General features: G+C 32.0%; 1 protein-coding gene across 1 annotated transcript; it reads left to right on the top strand.

Moving 5' to 3' along the window:
- Positions 1 to 545: 545 nt before the first annotated feature.
- On the top strand, positions 546 to 21,542 carry Wdr82 (WD repeat domain 82). Its single transcript, XM_072543098.1, has 3 exons — positions 546 to 1,247; positions 1,921 to 2,196; positions 15,809 to 21,542. The coding sequence occupies exons 1-3, from the start codon at positions 699 to 701 to the stop codon at positions 15,932 to 15,934; spliced, it is 951 nt and encodes a 316-aa protein (XP_072399199.1). The 5' UTR covers positions 546 to 698; the 3' UTR covers positions 15,935 to 21,542.
- The last annotated feature ends 1,490 nt before the right edge of the window (positions 21,543 to 23,032 follow it).

A 23,032-nucleotide genomic window follows, 5' to 3' on the forward strand; every position in this document is an offset into this window, starting at 1 on the left:
GAGATTGAAGTCCTAGATTTACGTAAATCTAGAACTTTATTCTGATTAATTTTAAGTATCAAACTACCTAAATATCAACAGTTTTCCATAATTAGGTATTATAATCCACTAAACATCTTTATTTCATAACTATCTTTATATTTTCCATACATCAAAAACATAAAAACCCCGATTAACAATAAATGTTACGATTCAAATTACTGTACTCTCGTGACGTAATTTCGGGCTTAATGTTCATTGGTTAGTCGGAAGAGGCAACCGTAGTAAGTCGTGTCCATGGTAGTAAGTCTACGAACCGTGTAGGCAACCGTTGTAAGTCTAGAGGAACCGTGGGTTTTTTTGGTAGCATGCTCCACCTAAATTCTCAGGGACAGCCAACGTAAAGGATATAAAGTCACAAGATACATACTTTTTATTAAATTTTCTATTTTATGAAAAACCCATTGGGTTTTTGGAATAGTTTATATTATCGATTTTCAAATAATCCATTTAAAATTAAATTAAACAGTTTACACAAGAAAAATTCAACTTCTTTTCAATCTGTTTTCATTTTAAGAGCACATGGTGTTCCGTGGCAAATGTACTCCAACTCATCCTCCATGTTTAATTCTTTGTTTATTAGGTTTGTTCTAGCTACTTTTTAAATAGTTTGGTATTAAATTGTACTTAAAAGAAGTTACAAAAAAACGGCTGCACATATGAAGATGAAATTGGTAGACCAAGTGGTGCGGAGTTTCCGCGTTGCAAAGGTTTTTCGAGAAAATACAGACAAAATAAATAGTATCGATTTCTCGCCGACTGGAGAGACTCTGATATCATGTAGCGAGGATGACCAAATTGTTATATACGATTGCGAAAAAGGAACCCAAATACGAACAGTTAACAGCAAGAAATATGGAGTAGATCTAATACATTTTACTCATGCAAAAAACACTGCCATTCATAGTTCAACTAAAGTCGACGACACGATTCGATATCTATCCCTACATGACAATAAATATATTAGGTATTTTCCGGGACACACCAAAAAAGTAGTATCTCTTTGTTTATCTCCTGTAGAGGATACATTTTTGTCTGGATCATTAGACAAAACACTGAGATTGTGGGACTTGCGATCTGCAAATTGCCAAGGGTTAATGCATTTATCAGGAAGACCAGTGGCTGCATATGACCCAGAGGGACTGATTTTTGCTGCAGGTGTTAATTCAGAAAGTATAAAACTATATGACCTGAGATCATTTGATAAGGTAATTATGTTATTGCTTAGTATTGATAGGAATGTGATATTTTATAATAAATCTGCTTATAACTTCCCTTTTATTGTTCTAAAAATAATCATGCAACTGCTCAACTTCCTTCATCTACTCAACTATTCAACAAATGATTGTTAAATAGTTCTGAGTATCTTTTAAAAGTTCAAAAACACTGTGTGATAAGTTATTTTTCTTCAGTTCACATATTTTCATAGCATTTTCTGTTTCTTGTTGTCTATAAAAGTTCTATATTTTGTTCCCCAATTGTAAGATATTGACTTGTGATTAGGTTATCTATTAATTACATTTTATAAATTTTTTCTTTAGGCTTGTTTCTGCATATGCTGTATCATGTATCTAAATTTTTTTCCATATTATCTAGCTTTTCACATTTTTTCTTATTTATTAATATTTCTCATCTATTCTAATGAATCAATATTGTCAACTATTCCTTGATTCCTGTGCTTATAAAGGCATCATCAAAAACTAGAGTTATACATTTTGTTCTATAGCTATTTTGAAGCATTTTACTTTTGTAATTAGTAGAGAATGGGAATTAAGAACAGTTGTAAACTTTGAACTTCTTTATTTGATGCGTTGGACTCCAGGTTAAAAGCTGTTTTCAAAATACAACTTTTAAAATTAAAAAAATATTATTTTATTTTAGGGTCCCTTTGTGACATTCAAACTAACACAAGAAAAAGAGTGTGACTGGACAGGTTTGAAATTCTCCAGAGATGGAAAAACTATCCTTATTAGCACAAATGGATCAATTATTAGACTGATTGATGCTTTCCATGGCACTCCTCTACAAACTTTCACAGGCCATCTTAACAATAAGGGTATTCCCATTGAGGCATCTTTCAGTCCAGACTCTCAATTTATATTTAGTGGATCAACTGATGGAAGAGTTCATGTTTGGAACGCAGACACAGGATATAAAGTAAGTACTTAACCCTTAAATGCCTGTGATATGAAAATAACCATAAATGCCCATGTGGGGTCTCCTAGGGACCCCACTAAAATTTTCAATTTAGTAACGTCATTTAGCACTGACTAAAAGGAAAACACGGTTAAAAATAATTTTAAGCATATTTGAATAATTTTTATTTATTTTTCATACAAAATTAACGGCTTTTCTAGAAACAAATTATTTTCAATTCGAACAAAATTAAAATTAAATAATAATATAAGCATATAACTTTTAGTTGCAATTTTTACATACAATAGTTTTTTCTTCTTTTCTGTGCACCTGGCATATAAATTTTTTGCAAAAAGAGCAAACGGTATTCACTTTTCTGTCACAGTTTCGCGGACACTGGTAACAACGAGCACGTTTCTTAGCTGAATGGACGGATTGAGTTGCAACTTCGGTAGTTGAGTTTACCATTGGTATGCCACAATCTTTTAGAGCAGATTTTACATAGGCTTTATGTTTTATATATTTCGCTCTTTTTTCCATGTTGTTTCGAGCAAGCTCAGCCCCTAATTGTAACAGGAAAATACGTCTTCGTGAAAAATTATTTTTCTTCCAATCAGGATTTTTTTCAATGTATAAAATATAGGCATTTAGTGCACATATGTCTATAATATTCATAAAGAGCCTGAATGGCCAACGAGCAGTTCTTCTTTTACAGGAATATTCCCTAATCAGTTTGTCGGCATTATCAACACCACCCTTGGTATTATTATAGTCTAAAATCATCAAGGGTTTGTTTTGAGAGTCTTGACAAATTATATCACTATCGTGTTGACTTGAAAGAAGATGTACCATCCTGTGTATTTTAGGTATGTACGAAACCATAGCTAATTCTTTAGTAAAAGCAAATATTGACGACTCCGCAGGTCTTTTTGTCAAACTTAGTTGTGGTGGTGTATCAGGTTTATTTTTGCGGACGGTCCCAAGTAAAGTAAGGTTTTTAGATAAAAGATATTGAGCAAGAGGAACACTGGTAAAAAAGTTATCAGTTGTAATTCCTCTCCAACTGCCATGATATGGTTCCACCAGATCTTTCACAACACGAAATCCCTGATTTTTCTCTATTCTACCACCTGGTAGTTTTCCAAGGTACACCTGAAGTTTTGATAAATAAGATGTTTTAACATCCACGGCAGCCCAAATTTTTATCCCATAGCGGCAAGGTTTTGATTTTATATATTGTCTAAAAGGACACTTTCCTCTAAAACTCACTAACTGTTCGTCAACGGTTATATGTTCGTATGGTTCAAAGGCTTTGTCACAGTTAGAGACGAACATGTCCCAAATTACTCGTATCGCCGCTAACTTATCCTGTTCCTTCCGCTCCACCCTGGTCACTTTGTCATCAAACCTCAAGAAACTCGATAATTCTTCAAATCGGTTCCTAGCGAATGCGGCTGTAAAAAATGACCGGCGTATTGAGGTGTCTGTAGACCATATCTCTCGTGTCGATTCTTTCCCACACCTTAAAGCACCAGCTTTGATAAGTGCTCCTAAAAAGCTATCCAGTTCATTGTTGGTAAGTACCGTCCACTCTTTTTTCTTATTCGGATGTTTTTCGTTCCACTCTTGATAACGCCTAACAGCTTCTTCATTAGTATGAAGGCATATGACATTCTTCATCTCTTCGGTCAAAAATAAATTGAAATAGTCTAAAAACGTGTTGGAATTTTTACTATAGTTTGTGAAGCCTGGATGTACATTTATAATATTTTTTTGTTGCCTCTTGGATCTCACGAAAGGTAGGCTATTCCACTGCATTCCAGATTTGGATGTATATGTTGGACCACTAACCTCACTAATATTATCGTCCACTTCGGTAGGTTCTGCATCTGATTCCTCGTCACTGTTGACTTCTAAATTGTCCTCAGTTTCCGAAACATTTTCCTCAAAAACATCTTGCTCTTCGCTATCTGATTCGTCGGTAATCTCATAGTCGAAATCGGAGTCTGATATCCCTTCTTCTATATTTCGGATAATTTTTTCATGTTCTTGGTCGCTTATTGTCATTTTCATTCTCTTACGGTCCATTTTTCAATGTAAACTGACGAAAAATGTTAAAAATAATAAAAATATTCTGGTGCCTCTAAATGCCCAATCGGGGTCACAGCGAGACCCCACTTATCTAAATCTCTCTTACAGACCACTGCACCTCACGAATGTTCGTGGTATACTAACAGAAAACGTAGGAGACACGTCCACACAAATACCTGATTGCGCGGTTGCCAAATGTTTCAAATAAAGATATTATAGCCAAAAATGTATGTCTGGGGTCCCATAGTGACCCCGATTGGGCATTTAAGGGTTAATGAAGAATATTAAAGGTTTAATTAATGGACTACCTAAGCTCTGATGTTAGAGAGGGGCAGAGGTTTTAAAAACCTTTCCAAACATTTCTAATTTGTGTGTATTTGTCCCATAAGAAGTTGGAAGTACTGGTTTTTTAATCGTTTGAAGAATAAATATTGACTTTGGTTATGAACATTCATTTTGTGAGATTGGTATTATTTGTAGTTCGTGAATTTGTGAGATAAGAATATCAAAGTATTAAGATATTTACTGTGAATGTTTAGATTTTAAGGTTATGTTATGGTTTGATTAAAACTTTAATTATTTTTTACTGTCTTTCGAGGTATTTTGTTGTTGTTTTTATTGGGGTTATTTCAAAATTAATAAATCATTCAATTTATTTATGAGGCTAAAAAATATTTAAATTAATGTTTTATTCTTTTTTAAGTGCTAGAGATTTGATCCCCTGAAAGACTAAATATATTCATTTTCTAGTAGTTTAAATAATTAATAGTAGTTTTGTTGTCATTACTGAAAAACTCGGTAATACTGGATGCCCAGATCTAAAAAATAAACTCAAAAACTATTACACATTAAAACATTTTTTTAAGGTTGATCTGCACCCTATATTAATTTGTTTCTGATCCTAGAGATGGCTCTACTGCGGCATACTGCTATGTTAAATTTTTTAACTAAATTGTAGATTGTAGATTTCTACATGATGACTCTGTAACATTTTCAAATCCTAATATAAATTACAGTTTTCTATCTCTATATCTATTGGTTGAGTTGCCAAATTGTGTAAGACAATAATTTTATCAAATACGCTTTACCATTTATTGCTGATAACTTTATTATTATAGTCAACCAATTTAGCGAAGATATCTGTTACAATACCTTTATGTATAATATTTTACTGCTCTGCTGTGTCAATCGGAATATAATATATGGTATTCAAACAGTGAATTTATTAACAAACATGTTTTAATGATTTTTGTTTAATTTGTTTAACAAATAATCAAAGTTATCCCTTTGCTGGAAGATATTGTTATTAGAAAAATAAGGTTCCATACTCACATATGATTGAAAAATGATTCATTCGTGTTATCTAAACAGTGTCATCAACAAAGAAATTATGCAGATAGGCGGCGATATCTGTGAATATCATATTACCATCAAATTTATACTTGTTATCATATATTACATTTTTGTTGATAGTTAAAAATTAAATGATCTGGTATTATTTAATATCTTAGTGGGAATTACATTTAGGTAAATAGTAAATCATCAAAAATGTTATTTAAAACATGCGAACATGTCTTCCTTTTGGTCTGTTTATTACTGGTTTTAGGTTTATTATCTTCCCAATTAGTGCATCTTCTTTTATTCTTTGTATGTGTCCAAACCATCTCAGTCTTTGCGCATTAATAAATTTTGCTATGTCTTCCCCTTCAGTTATATTTCTATTTCTTATTTTATGCTGCATTAGTCTTCTATATTCTCCTTTTAGTTTTTCTTCATCTTTTTTCGTAAGACACATTACTTTTTCTTCGTATGATATCACTGGTCTAATTGCTGCTCTATATATTTTTGTCTTTGTTTTTTTGTTGTTTTTTTTTTTCGTTTAAGTAGTGATATTTCCAAAACACCCCGTTCTTCTCTGGCCTTATGTGCATGGTTTCCACATAATGTTATATTACAGCTTAAACTATGAGAAAATGAATATCTTTAGACTTTTACAGGATAAAATATCTGACAACAAAAAAAGAATAAAACATTAATTGAAATATTTTCAACTTCGTAAATAAATTCAATAGTCATAGTCATAGTCATCTTTATTGATCCTTTAAGACATTCAAAATACATGTATAGGATACGTCACTGCAGAATTAGGTATAAAAAACATTAGTGTGTATAATACAATATTCACAGTGTAAAAGAAATTGACAAAACATAAAATATATAAAATAACATTTTTACAAGTAAAATATGAAGCTATTGCAGTTTGTCCTCAAGATATTCATTTATAGAATAATATGCTTTTCTTAAGAGTAAATCTTTAACATTTTTTTTTAAATTTAGAGATAAGTGGTATTTCTTTCACAGTTTTTGGCAAATGATTGTATAAGGTCAGTCCCATATATCTGAAGCAATTTTGAAATTTGGATGTTCTGTGTTTAGGAACTCGTAAAGATTCAGCACTTCTTGTATTGTAGTAGTGATTGTCTGAATTTACTGGAAATGTATTGATTTCCTCTTTGACATAAAGTAAACATTTATAGATATATAGGCAGTAGAAAGTTAAAATTTGATGTTTAATAAAAACTGGTTTACAAGACTGTTGATAATCCAAATTAAAAATTTTACGGATAATTTTTTTTTGGTTAATGAACACTTTGTTACTATCTACTGAGTTCCCCCACAAAATTACATTGTAGCACATGTGGCTGTAAGCAAGGCTATAATAAACGTTCATTAATGCCGAGATGGGTAGTGTGTTTTTAATTCTAGATATAGCATAAAAAGCTTTATTCAATTTCATGTTCACTGACTTCACTTGCTCTGACCATTTGAGATTACAATCAATGAATACACCCAAAAACTTTGTAGAGTGAGTGGAAGATAACATATTGTTTCTATCGTGGATGGTTAAGATATAGTCATATTTAGATGAGTTGTATGAATGAAAATAAATAATTTGCATCTTGTCAATGTTTAATATTAGTCTGTTGGTATTACACCAGCGTATAAAGCAGTCAACAACAGTCTTCATTGTCATTTTTAATTCCTCTAGTGTACGTGCAGAGACTATTAACGAGGTATCATCAGCAAACATTGATATTATAAGTGCCCTTATGTGATCTGGTAGGTCATTAATAAAAATTAGGAATAATAATGGTCCCAGCACGGATCCCTGTGGTACTCCTTTATTTGTCGTGTATGGTTCTGAGCTTGATTCTTTCATCTTAACAACACTCTTCCTGTCACTTAAGAAATTTATTATCCATTCTAGAAATATCCCTCTAAAACCAACGTTATATAATTTATTGCGAATAAATGTAATATCTAGGCAGTCAAAAGCACGTGATAGATCAAAAAATAGTCCTGCCACGTGGTTTCTACTATCTAATTCATCATAAATACGCTCAAACAAGCTGCATGCAGCCGTGAGTGTTGACTTTTTTGATCTAAAGCCGTGTTGGGTTGGAGTTAATAAATTGTATTCTTCTATAAAATTTAACATTCTGTTGTATACAACCTTCTCTATTACTTTTGAAATTATGCTAAGGACAGATACTGGTCTATAATTTGAAATATCATGAGGGTCATTCTTTTTGAAGATTGGAATAACTTTTGCCATTTTAAATATGGATGGAAATTCACTGGTTGTTATTGAGAGATTAACTAAATGGGTTAAAGGAATCGATATATGATCACTTATCAGTTTTATTATTTTTACAGATATGTTATCAATACCAGTACTAGGCTTATTTTTTAGTTGATCGATTGTATTTTTTATTTCAATTGGAGTTACCGGTAAAAAGAAAAATGTTTTGTTACACATTTTTGAGGTAGTACAAGAAGAAGGTAACGATGTGCCAAAATGAGTTTGAAGATTGTATTCTGTAATTGTAGCAAAATATGAGGCAAACGAATTAGCAATATCACAAGACTTGGTAATAATTTTATTATCATAATGTAGAATAATATCAGACCTGTTCTTTTGCCTACCAGTTTCACTGTTTACTAAATTCCAAACTGTTTTTGGTATATTGTAAGATTGATTAATTAAGTCACTATGAAAGTTTTTTTTAGTATTTATTAATAGAGAATTATATTCTTTTTTTGCCTGTTTATAGGTATCTTGAGACTCGAGACTCCCTATATTTTTTGCTATCCAGTGTAGATTTTTTAGTTTTTCACTAGCGTGTCTTACCTCATTTGTTACCCATGTAACCTTATTTGTTTTGTGTGCTTTATACCGTGTTTTTATTGGACAATATAAATTTAGATTGTAATCTAAAATGCTAACAAATGAATTTATGGCATATTCAGCATTCAATTGTGAATAAACTTCATCAAAAACTGTAGAAGAAATCCCTGCTTTAAACATCAGCATATTTTCATCTGACATATCCCTGTAACTGATGGGTTTTTTATCTTTTTTCGATACTTTATTGGCTTGCAAATTTATACTAAGTGAAAATACTTTATGGTCACTGAAGTGACCCTCGAACACATTTGATTTATAAAGATGTGGTTCGATATTTGTCAATATGTAATCCAATTTTGTAGATGATGTTTTACCTACTTTATCTACGAAAACTCTTGTATGATTTATTGATTTATTTTGAAATACATTAAAAAAATAATTAAAGTTTTAATCAAACAATAACATAGCCTTAAAATATGTATATTCATAGTAAATATCTTAATACTGTGATATTCTTACCTCACAAGTTCACGAACAACAAATAATGCCATATGCATAGAATGTATGTCCTTATGTATTCTTCAAACAATTAAAAGAACGAGTATTTTTTAACTTCTTATGGGACAAATACACACCAACTGGAAAGGTTTTTAAAACCCCTGCCCATTATGGCATCAGACTTAGGTAGTAAATTGTCAACGGGCAATTTTCTATAAGACATTTTTTCTTTAATAATATTTATATCGTTAAATATTGTCAGATAATTGATTTTTTAACACTAGAAGCGCTGACATTTCTGCCAGTCCTATAAGCGCGAACGTGTCATTTTGGACCCGTATGATTTAAGTCGAAAATGTAAAAGGAAACTTGAAACAAAATATCACATATTTATTTGTTAATTAATAATAGTAATAAACAAAGTGAAAATCTACAAACAGTGTACAGTGCTCTTACCTACATAATGAACATACAAAATATTGTGTGGAAGTGCATTTTTTACAGACTGTTTTTTACACTTGTGGCATTTTACAAATGATTTGTTTCCAGAGCACTCTGATTTGATTTCACAACGTGTTCGCTGTTTTTGAGGTTCATCGATTTCATCTCGGATAGCAGTTCGTTTGACAGCAACTCTAGTCCCAGCGTATTTTTATGAGAGTTCTTCTCCTAGCTTTAGAATATAATTTCTACGACTTATTTGCGATTTATTTAATAATTTATATAAGATCCAGGCATTTATTCTAGCTGTCCAGTAAATTGTAAAATGTGTGAAGTGGCCAACACCTAGTAGACGATGCTTTCACTGAATACTTGCGTGCCATTTGGTCCACTACATCAACACCATATTTTGTCTCATTATAAAATTTAATAGTATCAGGTTTCCACAAGGAATCTACGTTCCTGTATTTGGCTGTATACCATATATTAAAAAAATTTATTAAAATCCTTTGTAAAAGGTATATATTTTTAAAAACCCAAACGGGCTGTTTTAGACAAAACGTTTTCGGAATCCATTATTCCATCATCAGTGTCCTATAAAATATATAACCACTTAATTAAAAAGAACGTGAAGTTAAAATTTTGACCAAGGTTAATGTAAAGTGTGGTTAATACTTACTAGGAGTACATGAATGTAGCCACTAAATACATGGGTAAAAACCCGTTAACAAATAATTAGTTACATTTGTTTTACATTATATTTTATAAATTATTAGGATGTTAAAGTTACCGTTGGATTAGGTAACATGGTGACATATGACTCCACGTTGAAGTTGCAAGTCCTGAGACGGTGTGTCTACGAGGACTTAATGGAAGCAACTGATTGAAATGACAATGTTGACAAGTTAGGACGGAACAAGTAACAGAGTAGTCAATATAACTGTATGTGTCTACTTAAGACAAAAGCCAACGTTAATTAAATTTGTTAAAGTAATAGATTTTTTGATATTAAATTAATATAACAGTATCAACCATCAATGTTGTTGTTTTTTAAAAATTGATTTTTATGTGTATGAGATGAAATGTGGAGAGAAGATAATGTGGTTATAGTTAGGCAATCAACTATGCATGTGTGTGGTAGTGTAATGAAAAAGAGATTTTTATATTTAGGCCCTTTATGTTTCTTCAACATTTGGTACTTGGAAAATAGAAAATAGACACATGTAGAAGGTTGAGTTATAGAAATTTTGTTGGATATTGGAGGAAAATGAATGAATATATTTAAAATATGAAAGTGTTCTTACATGAATGAAATAAAACTTTTGTAGTATAATGGTCATGTGAAATTTAACTTATAACTCGATTATAGAAGGCCCTGTATGTCAAAAAACAACATTTGGTACCTGGTAAATGTAAAACTAATTAAGTTATAAGTACATGAAATTAAATATCTGATAGGGTGTTAACAGACTAAGTGGTATGGAAGTTTTATTTTATTATCTATTATGTGAAATGAATAGAAATTGATGGTTGGGACATGGTTTTTTTTTTTTTATATATATATTTAATAAGTTAATAGAATAGTACTCAACTTATAACTTAAGAAAGGCCCTGTCTGTCATAAGCAACACTAGGTACATGGTAACTATAAAAGGATAAGTTACAAGTTGTATGATTTGCAGGTGTATAATTGTCCAAAATGTGAAAATGGAATGGTTGTGGGTTGGCTCTGTTAGAATTAAGTAAAACAAAAATTATGGGGTCAGCTTTAATGGTAATTAAGTTGTGGGATTTGTTTTTAATTCTTAATGGATATGAAGGTCTTAAGGTGTTCATTAAACTATTATCTAAAATAAACAGAATTTGATGGCTGGAGCATGGTTTTGTAGTATGTTGTAAGTATACTACTCAACTTATAACTTGAGAAAGGCCCTATCTGTCATAAAGCAACACTAGGTACATGAGAAATATAAAGAGATAAGTTATAAGTTGGGTGATTTTATAGGTGTATATAAACCTCAATTATGAAAATGAAATGGTTCTAGGGTGGCTCTGATGAAATTGAGTGAAAAATAAGAAAATTATAGTGTTTTTGAAAAAATGTAGGATACGGAAAGAATACAGAAGGCTGAGATCCCCAGAGAGCTGCAACCAAACCCTAGGGGGGTTGTGTGGAAGAGTGAAATGAGGACTGAGAGGTTAGTTTGAAAGAGATGAAGAATAGTCTAAGGTTTGGAGGTGCCGACAAGAAGTATGGACAACAAAAGGTATAGTGGGTCGGATTAGAGGTTTGGGTTTACTAGAGAGAGATAAGGACTGATTGGGAGTGTGATGTGTAAACAGAAAAGTTTTTTGGAGTGGATTAAAGAAGATGAGTATTGGGCGGACAAATAGTGATAAATGTAGATTTTTGTTGTAAAAGTGAGTAGGGGATGAAGATTATGAAAATAGTTGGCGATGGAGAGGGAGGAAGTCTCGATTGAAGGATACATGACGATTGACGCAATTTGGGCTTTTTTGTTTTTCTTTAAGAATTTCAAGGTCTTTGTATAAGTCTAATTTAAGGAAATTTTTTTGGGGGATGTTGTGAATAAGTGAAACGTCTTCTGGGATATTAAGGGTGTGTTTGTGTTCTTTAAGATGTTGAGAGAAAGTGGAAGTATTTTCTCTTTTAGTGTGTTCTAGAGAACGTGAGGATAGTGATCTGCATGTTCTACCTATGTAAGAGGCATTGCAATCTGAACATTTTAATCTATACACTTCACTCCGATCCATATAATTGATGGGATCTTTGGAATTAGATATGTGTTGACCCAAATTGTTGGGTACTTTAAATGACACATGGATGTTTTCAACCGACCGTTGGATGAGATTTCGAATATCTCCAGAAAGACTTTCATGATAGTATGGAAGTGAAACGTAATTGGGCTTGGTGGTGAGGTCTCAGATATTTAATTTCATGTACTTATAACTTAATTAGTTTTACATTTACCAGGTACCAAATGTTGTTTTTTGACATACAGGGCCTTATATAATCGAGTTATAAGTTAAATTTCACATGACCATTATACTACAAAAGTTTTATTTCATTCATGTAAGAACACTTTCATATTTTAAATATATTCATTCATTTTCCTCCAATATCCAACAAAATTTCTATAACTCAACCTTCTACATGTGTCTATTTTCTATTTTCCAAGTACCAAATGTTGAAGAAACATAAAGGGCCTAAATATAAAAATCTCTTTTTCATTACACTACCACACACATGCATAGTTGGTTGCCTAACTATAACCACATTATCTTCTCTCCACATTTCATCTCATACACATAAAAATCAATTTTTAAAAAACAACAACATTGATGGTTGATACTGTTATATTAATTTAATATCAAAAAATCTATTACTTTAACAAATTTAATTAACGTTGGCTTTTGTCTTAAGTAGACACATACAGTTATATTGACTACTCTGTTACTTGTTCCGTCCTAACTTGTCAACATTGTCATTTCAATCAGTTGCTTCCATTAAGTCCTCGTAGACACACCGTCTCAGGACTTGCAACTTCAACGTGGAGTCATATGTCACCATGTTACCTAATCCAACGGTAACTTTAACATCCTAATAATTTATAAAATATAATGTAAAACAAATGTAACTAATTATTTGTTAACGGGTTTTTACCCATGTATTTAGTGGCTACATTCATGTACTCCTAGTAAGTATTAACCACACTTTACATTAACCTTGGTCAAAATTTTAACTTCACGTTCTTTTTAATTAAGTGGTTATATATTTTATAGGACACTGATGATGGAATAATGGATTCCGAAAACGTTTTGTCTAAAACAGCCCGTTTGGGTTTTTAAAAATATATACCTTTTACAAAGCATTTTAATAAATTTTAGTATCAGGTTTCTTTTTCTCGGTGGCTGCAATTTGTACATCCGAGTGCATTGTACTAAGCATGACCACATTTTTGTTGCTTTTCCTGATAATCGGTTAATGAGATATCACTTGTCTTTAGAAGTATTATACTGTATAAATTTTCTTTCGCGTACTTTACACAAGCCGGGATTTCACGTTGAGCTTTATTCATACTACCAAGGAGACTAGTACTATTCGCTTTCAAAAATTCAGCCAGTGATAGTGACGTGAAGAAATTGTCACACGTAACATTTTTCCTTTATTTAAATGTGGTTGCATCAACTTTTTTACCACATAATCACAGAGGCGCTCATTATTTGGTCTCGCTTCGTTTTTCCCTAAATACGGAAAGGCGTTGACAATGTAGTTTGTGTCTTTGTCCACGGCCATCCAGAATTTTTGACCATATTTATCGGGTTTTGAGGCAATAAACTGAGTAAACCTACACCTACATTTCGATGGAAACAGTTGCTCGTCGACAGTGATGTATGGTCCTGGAACGTAGCTGCTCTGTGAATTTGCAATGAAATTGTACCAAATTTCCAACGCTAATGCAAACTTGTCGTCTTTCAGTCTTTGCGATCGTGTAGACATGACATCGAATCTTAAATATTTCATTATTTCTCGAAATTTTTCACGTGACATTTGCCCCACTTCTCGGACCACAGTGAATCCAAATCTATACCTTTAGCACCCATGGCTCCTCGTACATATATTATAGCTATAAATGCTTCTAACTGTTCTATTGTTAGAGACCAAGTGTTAGAATGAACTCAGCGTGCTTCTTGAATAGTACGGTCGGTGATTTGTTTTAAAATTTTATCGTCAATAAGAAGTAGCCAAGCACTGTTACACGTTTCATCAACACGACGTTTGGCATATGGTGTAGGCTCGGAAATATCTTTGAACACGTTTTGATGTGCTCTTCTACCAGCAGATGCATTATACAATGCTTCGATCTTCCAAAATATACCATCAGGAGCTATAATTTCTGAGCCAACAGGATTTTGAGAAAGAACATCAAAATAACATCCTTCTGCTCCGACCGGTGGTTGACTACGGTCACGTCTACTTCCATGTCTGCTTCGTCGGCCACGTCCTCTGCTTCTGCGGATAGGCTGTGGTTATTCACTGAAAAACAAATACATTCTACATCAGAACGACAAAATACACAAAAGTACGAAATAGTATCATCATCTTATCACATAAGGACACATAACATACCTTCAACAACGTTACTCTCAGACTGAGGCACTATCGGTTCCGTGTCGTCATCGGACGTAGAATAAACTTGGGCTGGTTGTTGTCACTCTTCATCAGATGAAGAGTATAATACTTCACCTTCAGTGAATGTAGTCTTCACCTTCACCTATATGTAGTCAATAAAAGTAAAAAAAGACGTACTACCACTTCACTAGTTCAAACTCAACTGAACGGAACGACGCAAGATCGAGATGCGATGGACGATCTGGCGAACGTAAGTATGGTATCCCCTCCATTCAGACGATATTATGTATTTCGACATTCTCATTCTATTGCCATTAGTTATAAGTAGTAAACTCCTAAATTCCAATATAAATTAGTATGTATCAATTGTAAATAATTTATACTAATATAGATAGCTGGGCAAGAATGACCCATCCGTGCTTTAAGGTATTTTCGTAGAAAAACAAAAAATTAGTTATCATAGTAGATATATAGTTTTGTGTATGTAATGTACCAGATATTTCACAAAATGTCATAAAAATTTAAGGCTATAGCAAGTATAGAATATTTACTGCACAGAGATGAATTTTGAAATGGGTCAAAATTGGAACGGTCGCGCTTCTGGTGTTAATTGATAATTGTATTACAGATTAGAAATATATTAGGATGTTAAAACAAAAATAAAATTCAGAGTTAATTGTTTTCTAACAATCTTTATACAAATTTACAAAAGCAGAAGATTGGCTGAAAGTAATATGTTTTCTATAAATATTACACCTATTACAAAAGTAAACTTCATTCGTTTTACATATTCCCATCCGTCAACAAACGCACGTGAAAGCCAAACAGGGTCGTACTGAGGTATATTATATGATTTTTAAAAATATTTACTTTTGAAACTATTAGTGTAAGAATTTCTTGAAATTTAATCACTGTGAGCTAAATTTAATGTTCCATTGAAGGAAAATGTGCTAAAATAAAATATTCATTATTAACTGAGAGATACATAACGAAGTAAAAAACATTTTGAATAAAAAAGCAACACGCTACAATTTGAATTTAAACAGACTGGCAAGTTTGGGTCTGTAACATGAGAATCCGTCTGGCTTAAGGCAATAAATTATATTTAATAGCCCCTTGACGAATGAGAGGGCGAATATCAACACGTGCTCATGTTTACAGATGGGAATTTGCTAAATTAATAAACTTTAGTAATATTGAAATTTATGCAAACATGGTTATTGTTTTATCATTTTAACAAACTATTTTTAATTACTTAGGTTTGTGTGTTGAATGCTGACCATCCAGGCCCAGTTCAGTGTGTGCAATTCAATCCAAAGTACATGATGTTGGCTTCTGCCTGTACAAACATGGCGTTCTGGCTGCCTGCCATGGAAGATACATAAAAGTAAAAAACTTCAAAAATGTCCAGGAACTAATGTTAATTTTTCTTCAAGTGAGATTAGATTGTAGTCTGTTGTTCCAAGTTTTACATGTAAAATATTTGTATATCTTTTTAAAAATTGGGGAAAATATTTTGCAATATTTTTCATTGGAAAAACAAGTATATTATTAAAATTTGTTGGAATATATTATGTAAGAAAATAAGAAAGTTAGTGCTTCTTTTGTAAGTACAAGATGCTTCAGCTATGAGATCCAATTATTTAAAAGCTAAATTTTTGGTAATTTTTGTTTTCAAAATGAACAATATTTTGGTACATTATGGCTCTACAGTACTTCGTAGGGCTTGGCCTGTTTCAAGACATCCTTCCATTTATCCCTATCAAATGCCTTTCTTCACCTTCCTCTAATGCCAACTGTTTTGAGATGCTCTTCCACATCATCGAGATAGCTCTTCCTCGAGTTCTACTTCCTACTGAGTTTTGTAACATAAATATTCTAATGAAGTTTCCAGAGTTCCTTATAGGGTCTATCGTTAAGCCATATACAATTTTTATTTGCCACTGTATATTGTTGCCTTACTGCCAAAACAAGTTAACTCCACATTTTGTTGATTCCGAGTTAAGTACTCTTTTGTACTTTGAAAATTCTCTGAGAATGTACTGACAAAAACAGATACATTTTAACAGATTTTAAATATGGGAAACACAAAGGGCACAAAAAACTAACTCCAATGATGGCACGTTTATTCAGAGGGTAAAAGCACCAGTTATTGGCCTGTTAAGGAGAGCACATTGATATATCTATGAAATGTTTTGACACTGTTGGCTATTATGACTATTTTTGACATGGCATTTTATTATTATTTCTGAATGTTGCACAATTTTATTATGTTAATCTTTCATGTCTGAAAATATGTGTTCTTTTGTAAATGTACAAATGAACCAGCTATTGGCCACACTGTTCCAGTTATTGACACGATATATATTAGTGATTGGCCACAATTTTTTAAAGTGATATTTTACCACTTAACTCGTAAGTTAAGATAGGTAGGTAGATAGGTACCTATTTGGGTAAGCAAGGATTTTTTGTGGACACAAAATAAAGAGCATGTCAAAGTAAACTTTTATTTTTTATTCTGAGAAGATTCGAAAACATATACTTGATCTGTGTCTCCATAGAATCTTGTTATGCAAGTCACATGATATCTTCTGTTTTGATTCCTTTGGTCATATATATATTAAACAAGATGTTCATACATAATCTTTATTATAGCAATCAAGAAGCTACAAGTTACAAGTTACATGACCCTGGCCGGAATAGCGGTACCGGATGACATCTGTCTGTCATCCGTCTTCTTCTTTTTTACCTTTAACATAATATATTACATCTTCTAAGACACATTTGACATCTAATGCCTTCTTTACACTCTGTAATATTTAGTACACAGATAACACACACCTTTAGAAACTTTTTGATTTTTGAAATGTGATGGAATGTTTGATACAGAGTTTTGATTTTCAAAGTGTGAAGGAATGTTTGATAATAAATTATCAGGCAGAATTGTAATTTTTGTTGAGGACTGTTTTGTATCTCAAATAATTTTCGTTTGGGTACAATTTTTTTCTTAAGGCTTGGAGATTTAGTGTGGACAAGAAATATTTAATAATCTTGATTAAATAGATTAAAAATAGTCGTAAATAGATTTGGTGACATAGTGACTCATGAAACTTTGGATTTAGTAACAGTTACTTTTAAAATATGGAACTTGATAAAATTTGAAAACTAAAATTGCTGATATATTTACACGATTTTCCAAAACGATGTTTACTTTCTACTGCCATTATACAGTCTAGGTAAAAGTTTATGGTCGGTATGTATCTTACGTGAGATGGAGTGAGAAACACCTATTTAAAAAGAGAGAGGTATATTAGGTCAGCCCATTATATCGTCGAAATAGCATTAGTGAAACTAAAGAAAGAGAAGTTCAACATTGCCAAACTTATTGGTTTTATTTGACCTGTTGTCTTTTTAGCATTCTAACAACATTCCAAGATAATCAAATTTGTGCGAATTGATTTAAATGGCAGCTTACTGTTTTTTATTCTAAATTTGCCACAATTTTTGTTTACAATAAGTTTAATTTAACATTTTGATTTCCACTTCGGAAATCGTTTTATGTAAATAAAATTTATTAATGTTTCGTATTTTAAGTTCGATTTCCGTATTGGAAATCTAAACATCAAAATAAGCTTATTTTAAAGTCACATTTAAAGTCACAACGTCGAGCTCTAAAATAAAGACGTTGAACTACAAACTGTGTTCGTAGTTCTCTAATGAGAAAAACAGTAGAGGTGAGTCGTTGACGTTTTTATCGTTAATGAAACTGAACTGCTTTTCGTAAACAAGTAACAAGTTGAAAAACTAATTAAAATATTTAAGCGAGTACATAACCAAACATGCTTTCTTGAATCAAAGAAAAATATACTGAAATACTTTCAACAGCTTTTCAAATTTGTTGTAGTTGATTTATAACTAAGTTTTTCTTTGCAAAATTTGCATACAGCCTTCTCACTGTTAATGTCTTTCTCAAAGTGATGCCATAAAATACTAACATCTTTACGAGCAGACATGTTAAACACACAATTAGTTAATAAAGTAAATATTTAGTACTCACAGAATAAATTCACATTTATGTTAGACAAAACACCAACTCCAAATAAAAATTTAGTTTGCTGAATTATATAAAACGTGAATCGGGGGCTCCCATGTGTTAATATTTCAAATTAAAAATAATCGATCATTGCAAAATTCAGAAAGTCGAGCATAAAAGCTGCATCTTCTACAAATGTGCATTTTTTGAAAATACAATTATTACGCTTGTACGAGGTAAATGATTTTAACTAAGAAAACGACTTCTTATTTGAATATTTACAATAAATAAATTCTTTAACGAATTATCAATAAAGATTTCAGCTTTAGAACTAGTTGGCTTCCCAGTGAGAAAACGTAGATTCGTTAACGACAAATAAACGGTTAAATAAAACAGTTCGGTGATTCAACGCTCATCTCTACAGTTGTTCTTTCATAAAGCATAATAAATAAACACACAGTCAGTAGGTCAGTATTAGTAAAGCATTATGAGGGAGCAGGTGTATTGTATTAAATTTAAACTGGACGAAAAATTTACGTCTTTTAATTAAAAATAAGACATTATTTGGTATTTCCAAATAATATCTTCGAAACTATTTTCGTTTAGATTTTTTGGAGGTATTAAGTGTGAAAATAAGAATTAGTTCTATAAAAATAAAATCAAATAAAAAATAATTCCAACACTACTGTTTAAATTAAAAATAACTCCAAACAATTAGAAATTCTAAACCAAATTCTTAGGTAATTAAATGTTCAAAGAGACCACCAAGTTGTAACAAACAGTAACCAAATCTATTATACAAAGTATTCCTCATGGCGTTGAGTTCATCTGCCGAAATGTTTTAACTAAGTTGGATTATCTTTTTCTTTAGTTCCTCCAAGTTGTTGGCTCACTCGAACTCATGCCTGTACAATTTTGTTTTTAGCATCCCCCAAAAATAAAAATCTAGAGGAGCTAACTCAGGTGACCGAGGGGGCCATTTTATTGTACCGTCTGTACTAATGACACGTTCAGCAAAAATTAACGATAAATAGTTTTTAACGACTTTTGCATTATGTGCAGGGCAGCCGTCTTGTTGAAACCAAATTTCGTTGAAGTTAATTTGAAGACGTTGAAGTGCAGGAATAATTTGATTTTGCAGTAATTGGAGATATTTGACTGCGTTTAAATTGCCTTCAATGAAAAAAGGACCAATAATATGGTCTCACAAAATTCCAGTCCAAACATTCAACTTTTGTGGATACTGCGTACGCACAGACACACTCAAATGCTTATTCTCCTGAGACCAATAATGTACAACGGATGGATTATGTTTCTTGTGAATTGTGAAGGAGGACTCATCTGTAAACAAAATATTTTTTAAAAAATTATTTGCATTGCATTTCTCCATCATAATTTCACAAAATTGCATCCGTTTAAATTTATCATCAGGAAATATTTCTTGAGTTGTCTGCACTTTATAACAATGGTAGTTGTTTCTTTTCAAAATATTCCTCACTGTTTTTGCATTCAAATCAACTTCATCGGCAATTTGTTTACTTGAACACGGCGTCGCTTCAGCCAATGCACAAACTTGAATTTCTCGTTCTTGAGAAATTTTGTTTTCGCAAGGTTGATCTGATGGGCAACATTTTATACACCTGCCATTAGTACAGCCAAACTTTTCAAATTGATGAATAATGGCTAATACAGTTTTTTCTATAGGTATTGGCCTATTTTCAAAAGCCATAATAAATAAATTGATAGTTTCTTGTACTGAATTGCCCCCAAAGTACCATTTTATTATTTGTACCCGTTCTTCTGTTGTATAAACAGTCGGCATAATTATTTCGTATCTTCACACTTACAAAGTTACCTCCAAAAAGAAATACATAGCTGTCGACAGGTGGCTTCTCTCGTCTCGACGGTTGCCAAAATGATCTTATATTATTCAAAATTGGGTTACAATTTCGTCAAATAAAAATGCGAATCTGTAAATGTTTCATGGATTTTAGAAATTTAGGACCAGTATTTGTGTCAATTAATGTTTCATTTTTAATATCATCATTAAGTTTTGAATGGCAATATAACCGCACCGTCGATCGGATTAGCCAAGCGGGCTGGGCGGCTGGCTTCTCCTTCGCTTCAATGCGAGAGATGTCAGTTCGATCCCCGGCTCGGTGTGCAGAAAACAAAAAAGCTAACACAGCAGTTTAAAATTCTAAAATGAATCTGCGGCTTAGTCTAGAATATGCTGGTATCTGATCGGCCTATGGTGGAGCAGTACGGCAAGAGATAAGGGCTTGCGGCTAGGTGATACTCCTCCATAGATCCCTACCGGAAGGGCGTCGAACGCCTAAATACCGGGTATATATATATATATATATATATATATATATATATATATATATATATATATATATATATATATATATATATATATATATATAACCGCACCACTGATCGCCAATATTTTAAATCAATTAATGTTTTAATTCAAATATGTAATAAGGCAACCCTGTCGCGTATAAGCTAAGCTGGATCGGAAATTCGCAAGACGTTCATTAATGGGCGTGTCTAAAAAATGGGGTGGGGAGACCAAGGGGAAATATATTTGCTTTCTTTGTCTATTCGCTGAAAATATGATTTTATATCTGTGTTAGATATCCTGTTAAATTCTACCATACCGACCATAAACTTTTACCTACACTGTAAATGAATAATATGGCGATATTGCAAAAAAGATTTTTTCCAATGATAAAAGGTGGCTGCGATTGCAATTTTGAAGTACTATGAATGAAAATTTAAGATGAAATCTGTAAAATGTATTTGAACTGTCAAAATACGTTTAGATTTTAGTTTTTAGACTTCGTATTTAGTCTCTTTGCTGCAGATAATTACGTTTTTTGTGTATATAGAAATACTTTAGTAAATTTTTTACTGCACCTTTATATATAATTTGAATAAAATATTAAATTATATTTTTTTAAGTTTTGTATTTTTTCTTTTAAGTGACTTTGAGTATTATTTACATTTTCGATATAGAGTTCTTGTAACCAAATGTTCGGACAATCAAACAGTATTGTAGTTTGCATTTTGAATAAACAAACAAAGACCAAATTCAGTGTTTAAATATGTTGCTTCAAACAAAGGATGCCTCTTCATCAGAACTAAATGATATACAATATGTGGCTACCATTTGCCATATTTAATCCACATCCTATTATAGTCAGAATCCAGAAATCTAGGCAGTAAATTCTTGGAAGTAATAGTGATGGTTCATTGCTATTGTAGGTCTTCCAAAGGCGTACGAAAAATATCATAAGAAGTTACGACAAAGCTACTTGTATTAAATAAATATGTACCTATTTATAATTATGTTAATTTTAATATGATTATTGTTGACATTTGGGTTATTATATATATATTAATATAATATACATGGTGTTTGGTAACGAATGGCCATAACTTAATCTTAGATTCCTGAGATTAAAATATGCCGATTTAAATTAACTTACTTTAGTACGAAAGTTGATAATAACCAAAACAAAGGGGGTCAAAGTTAAACTTTTATTTTTAAATATTTCGTGATAGGCATGGGATAACAACACGAAATTTGGTAAGCTGTAGTTTTTTGGGACGAGAAATCAAAATTCGCCACTAAAAATGATGACGGACGCCACATACATCTTTCAGTGCTCGATTAATACGTTCAATTTTTTTATCTCCCACTCGACATACTTTTAGAATCAAAACTTTTATTCTCTTAATATTTTTACTTAATAAAGATATACTACATCGCTGTACAACCCATTACTTTTTATTATTGTTTTATAAATTTGAATTAATTACAATAAATAATAATTTTAGTTTAGAAGGTAATAGTTACACCTCCCTAAAACCGCGATAGTCGGTGAAAGTCGGCTACTCAGGTATTCAGTTGTTTTGCTATCGAAGTAAACAGTGGTGTGATGACGATGAGTAGAATACTATTTTGCTGACGTCACGTTGCCCAGCAACCGTCGATTCTATTCGTCGTTGCTACGCAACGTGACGTCAGCAAAATAGTATTCTACTCATCGTGGCCCCACCGCAGGACATGACTCACATATCCATTAGATTATCTAAGCAGTGAACACTTATTTTATTGTTGTGAGTAATATGGAAAGTGAAAGCAGTAAAAGTAAACGACGTCCAAATTTTTCGATGGGAGAAAAAACTATTATATTCAATGTGTATTGTGGACTCCGTGAAAGGAATAAAAGTATGTCGGTCAACGATGTAGTTACCCTGTGTAGTGATTTGACTAAAGTTTCCACGAGAAGTGCATACAGAATTGTAAACAATTTTAAACAAAGTGAAAGCAAATTGAATGATGGATCTGTTGAATCCATTGAAACCAAAGGTAGAAAACGCATTCATCTTGAAGATCATACCAAATATGCTATTCGGAGGAAATTCCATGCTTTCT

Source organism: Diabrotica undecimpunctata, chromosome 9 (assembly GCF_040954645.1).
Source record: "Diabrotica undecimpunctata isolate CICGRU chromosome 9, icDiaUnde3, whole genome shotgun sequence".
Classification (NCBI taxonomy): domain Eukaryota; kingdom Metazoa; phylum Arthropoda; class Insecta; order Coleoptera; family Chrysomelidae; genus Diabrotica; species Diabrotica undecimpunctata.

Bases quoted from the DNA above. Each gene is read 5' to 3' on its own strand.
- Wdr82 (XM_072543098.1), top strand. From the start codon at position 699: ATGAAGATGAAATTGGTAGACCAAGTGGTGCGGAGTTTCCGCGTTGCA. The intron at 1,248-1,920 runs GTAATTATGTTA...ATTTTATTTTAG, and splicing joins ACCTGAGATCATTTGATAAG to GGTCCCTTTGTGACATTCAA. The intron at 2,197-15,808 runs GTAAGTACTTAA...TTAATTACTTAG, and splicing joins ACGCAGACACAGGATATAAA to GTTTGTGTGTTGAATGCTGA.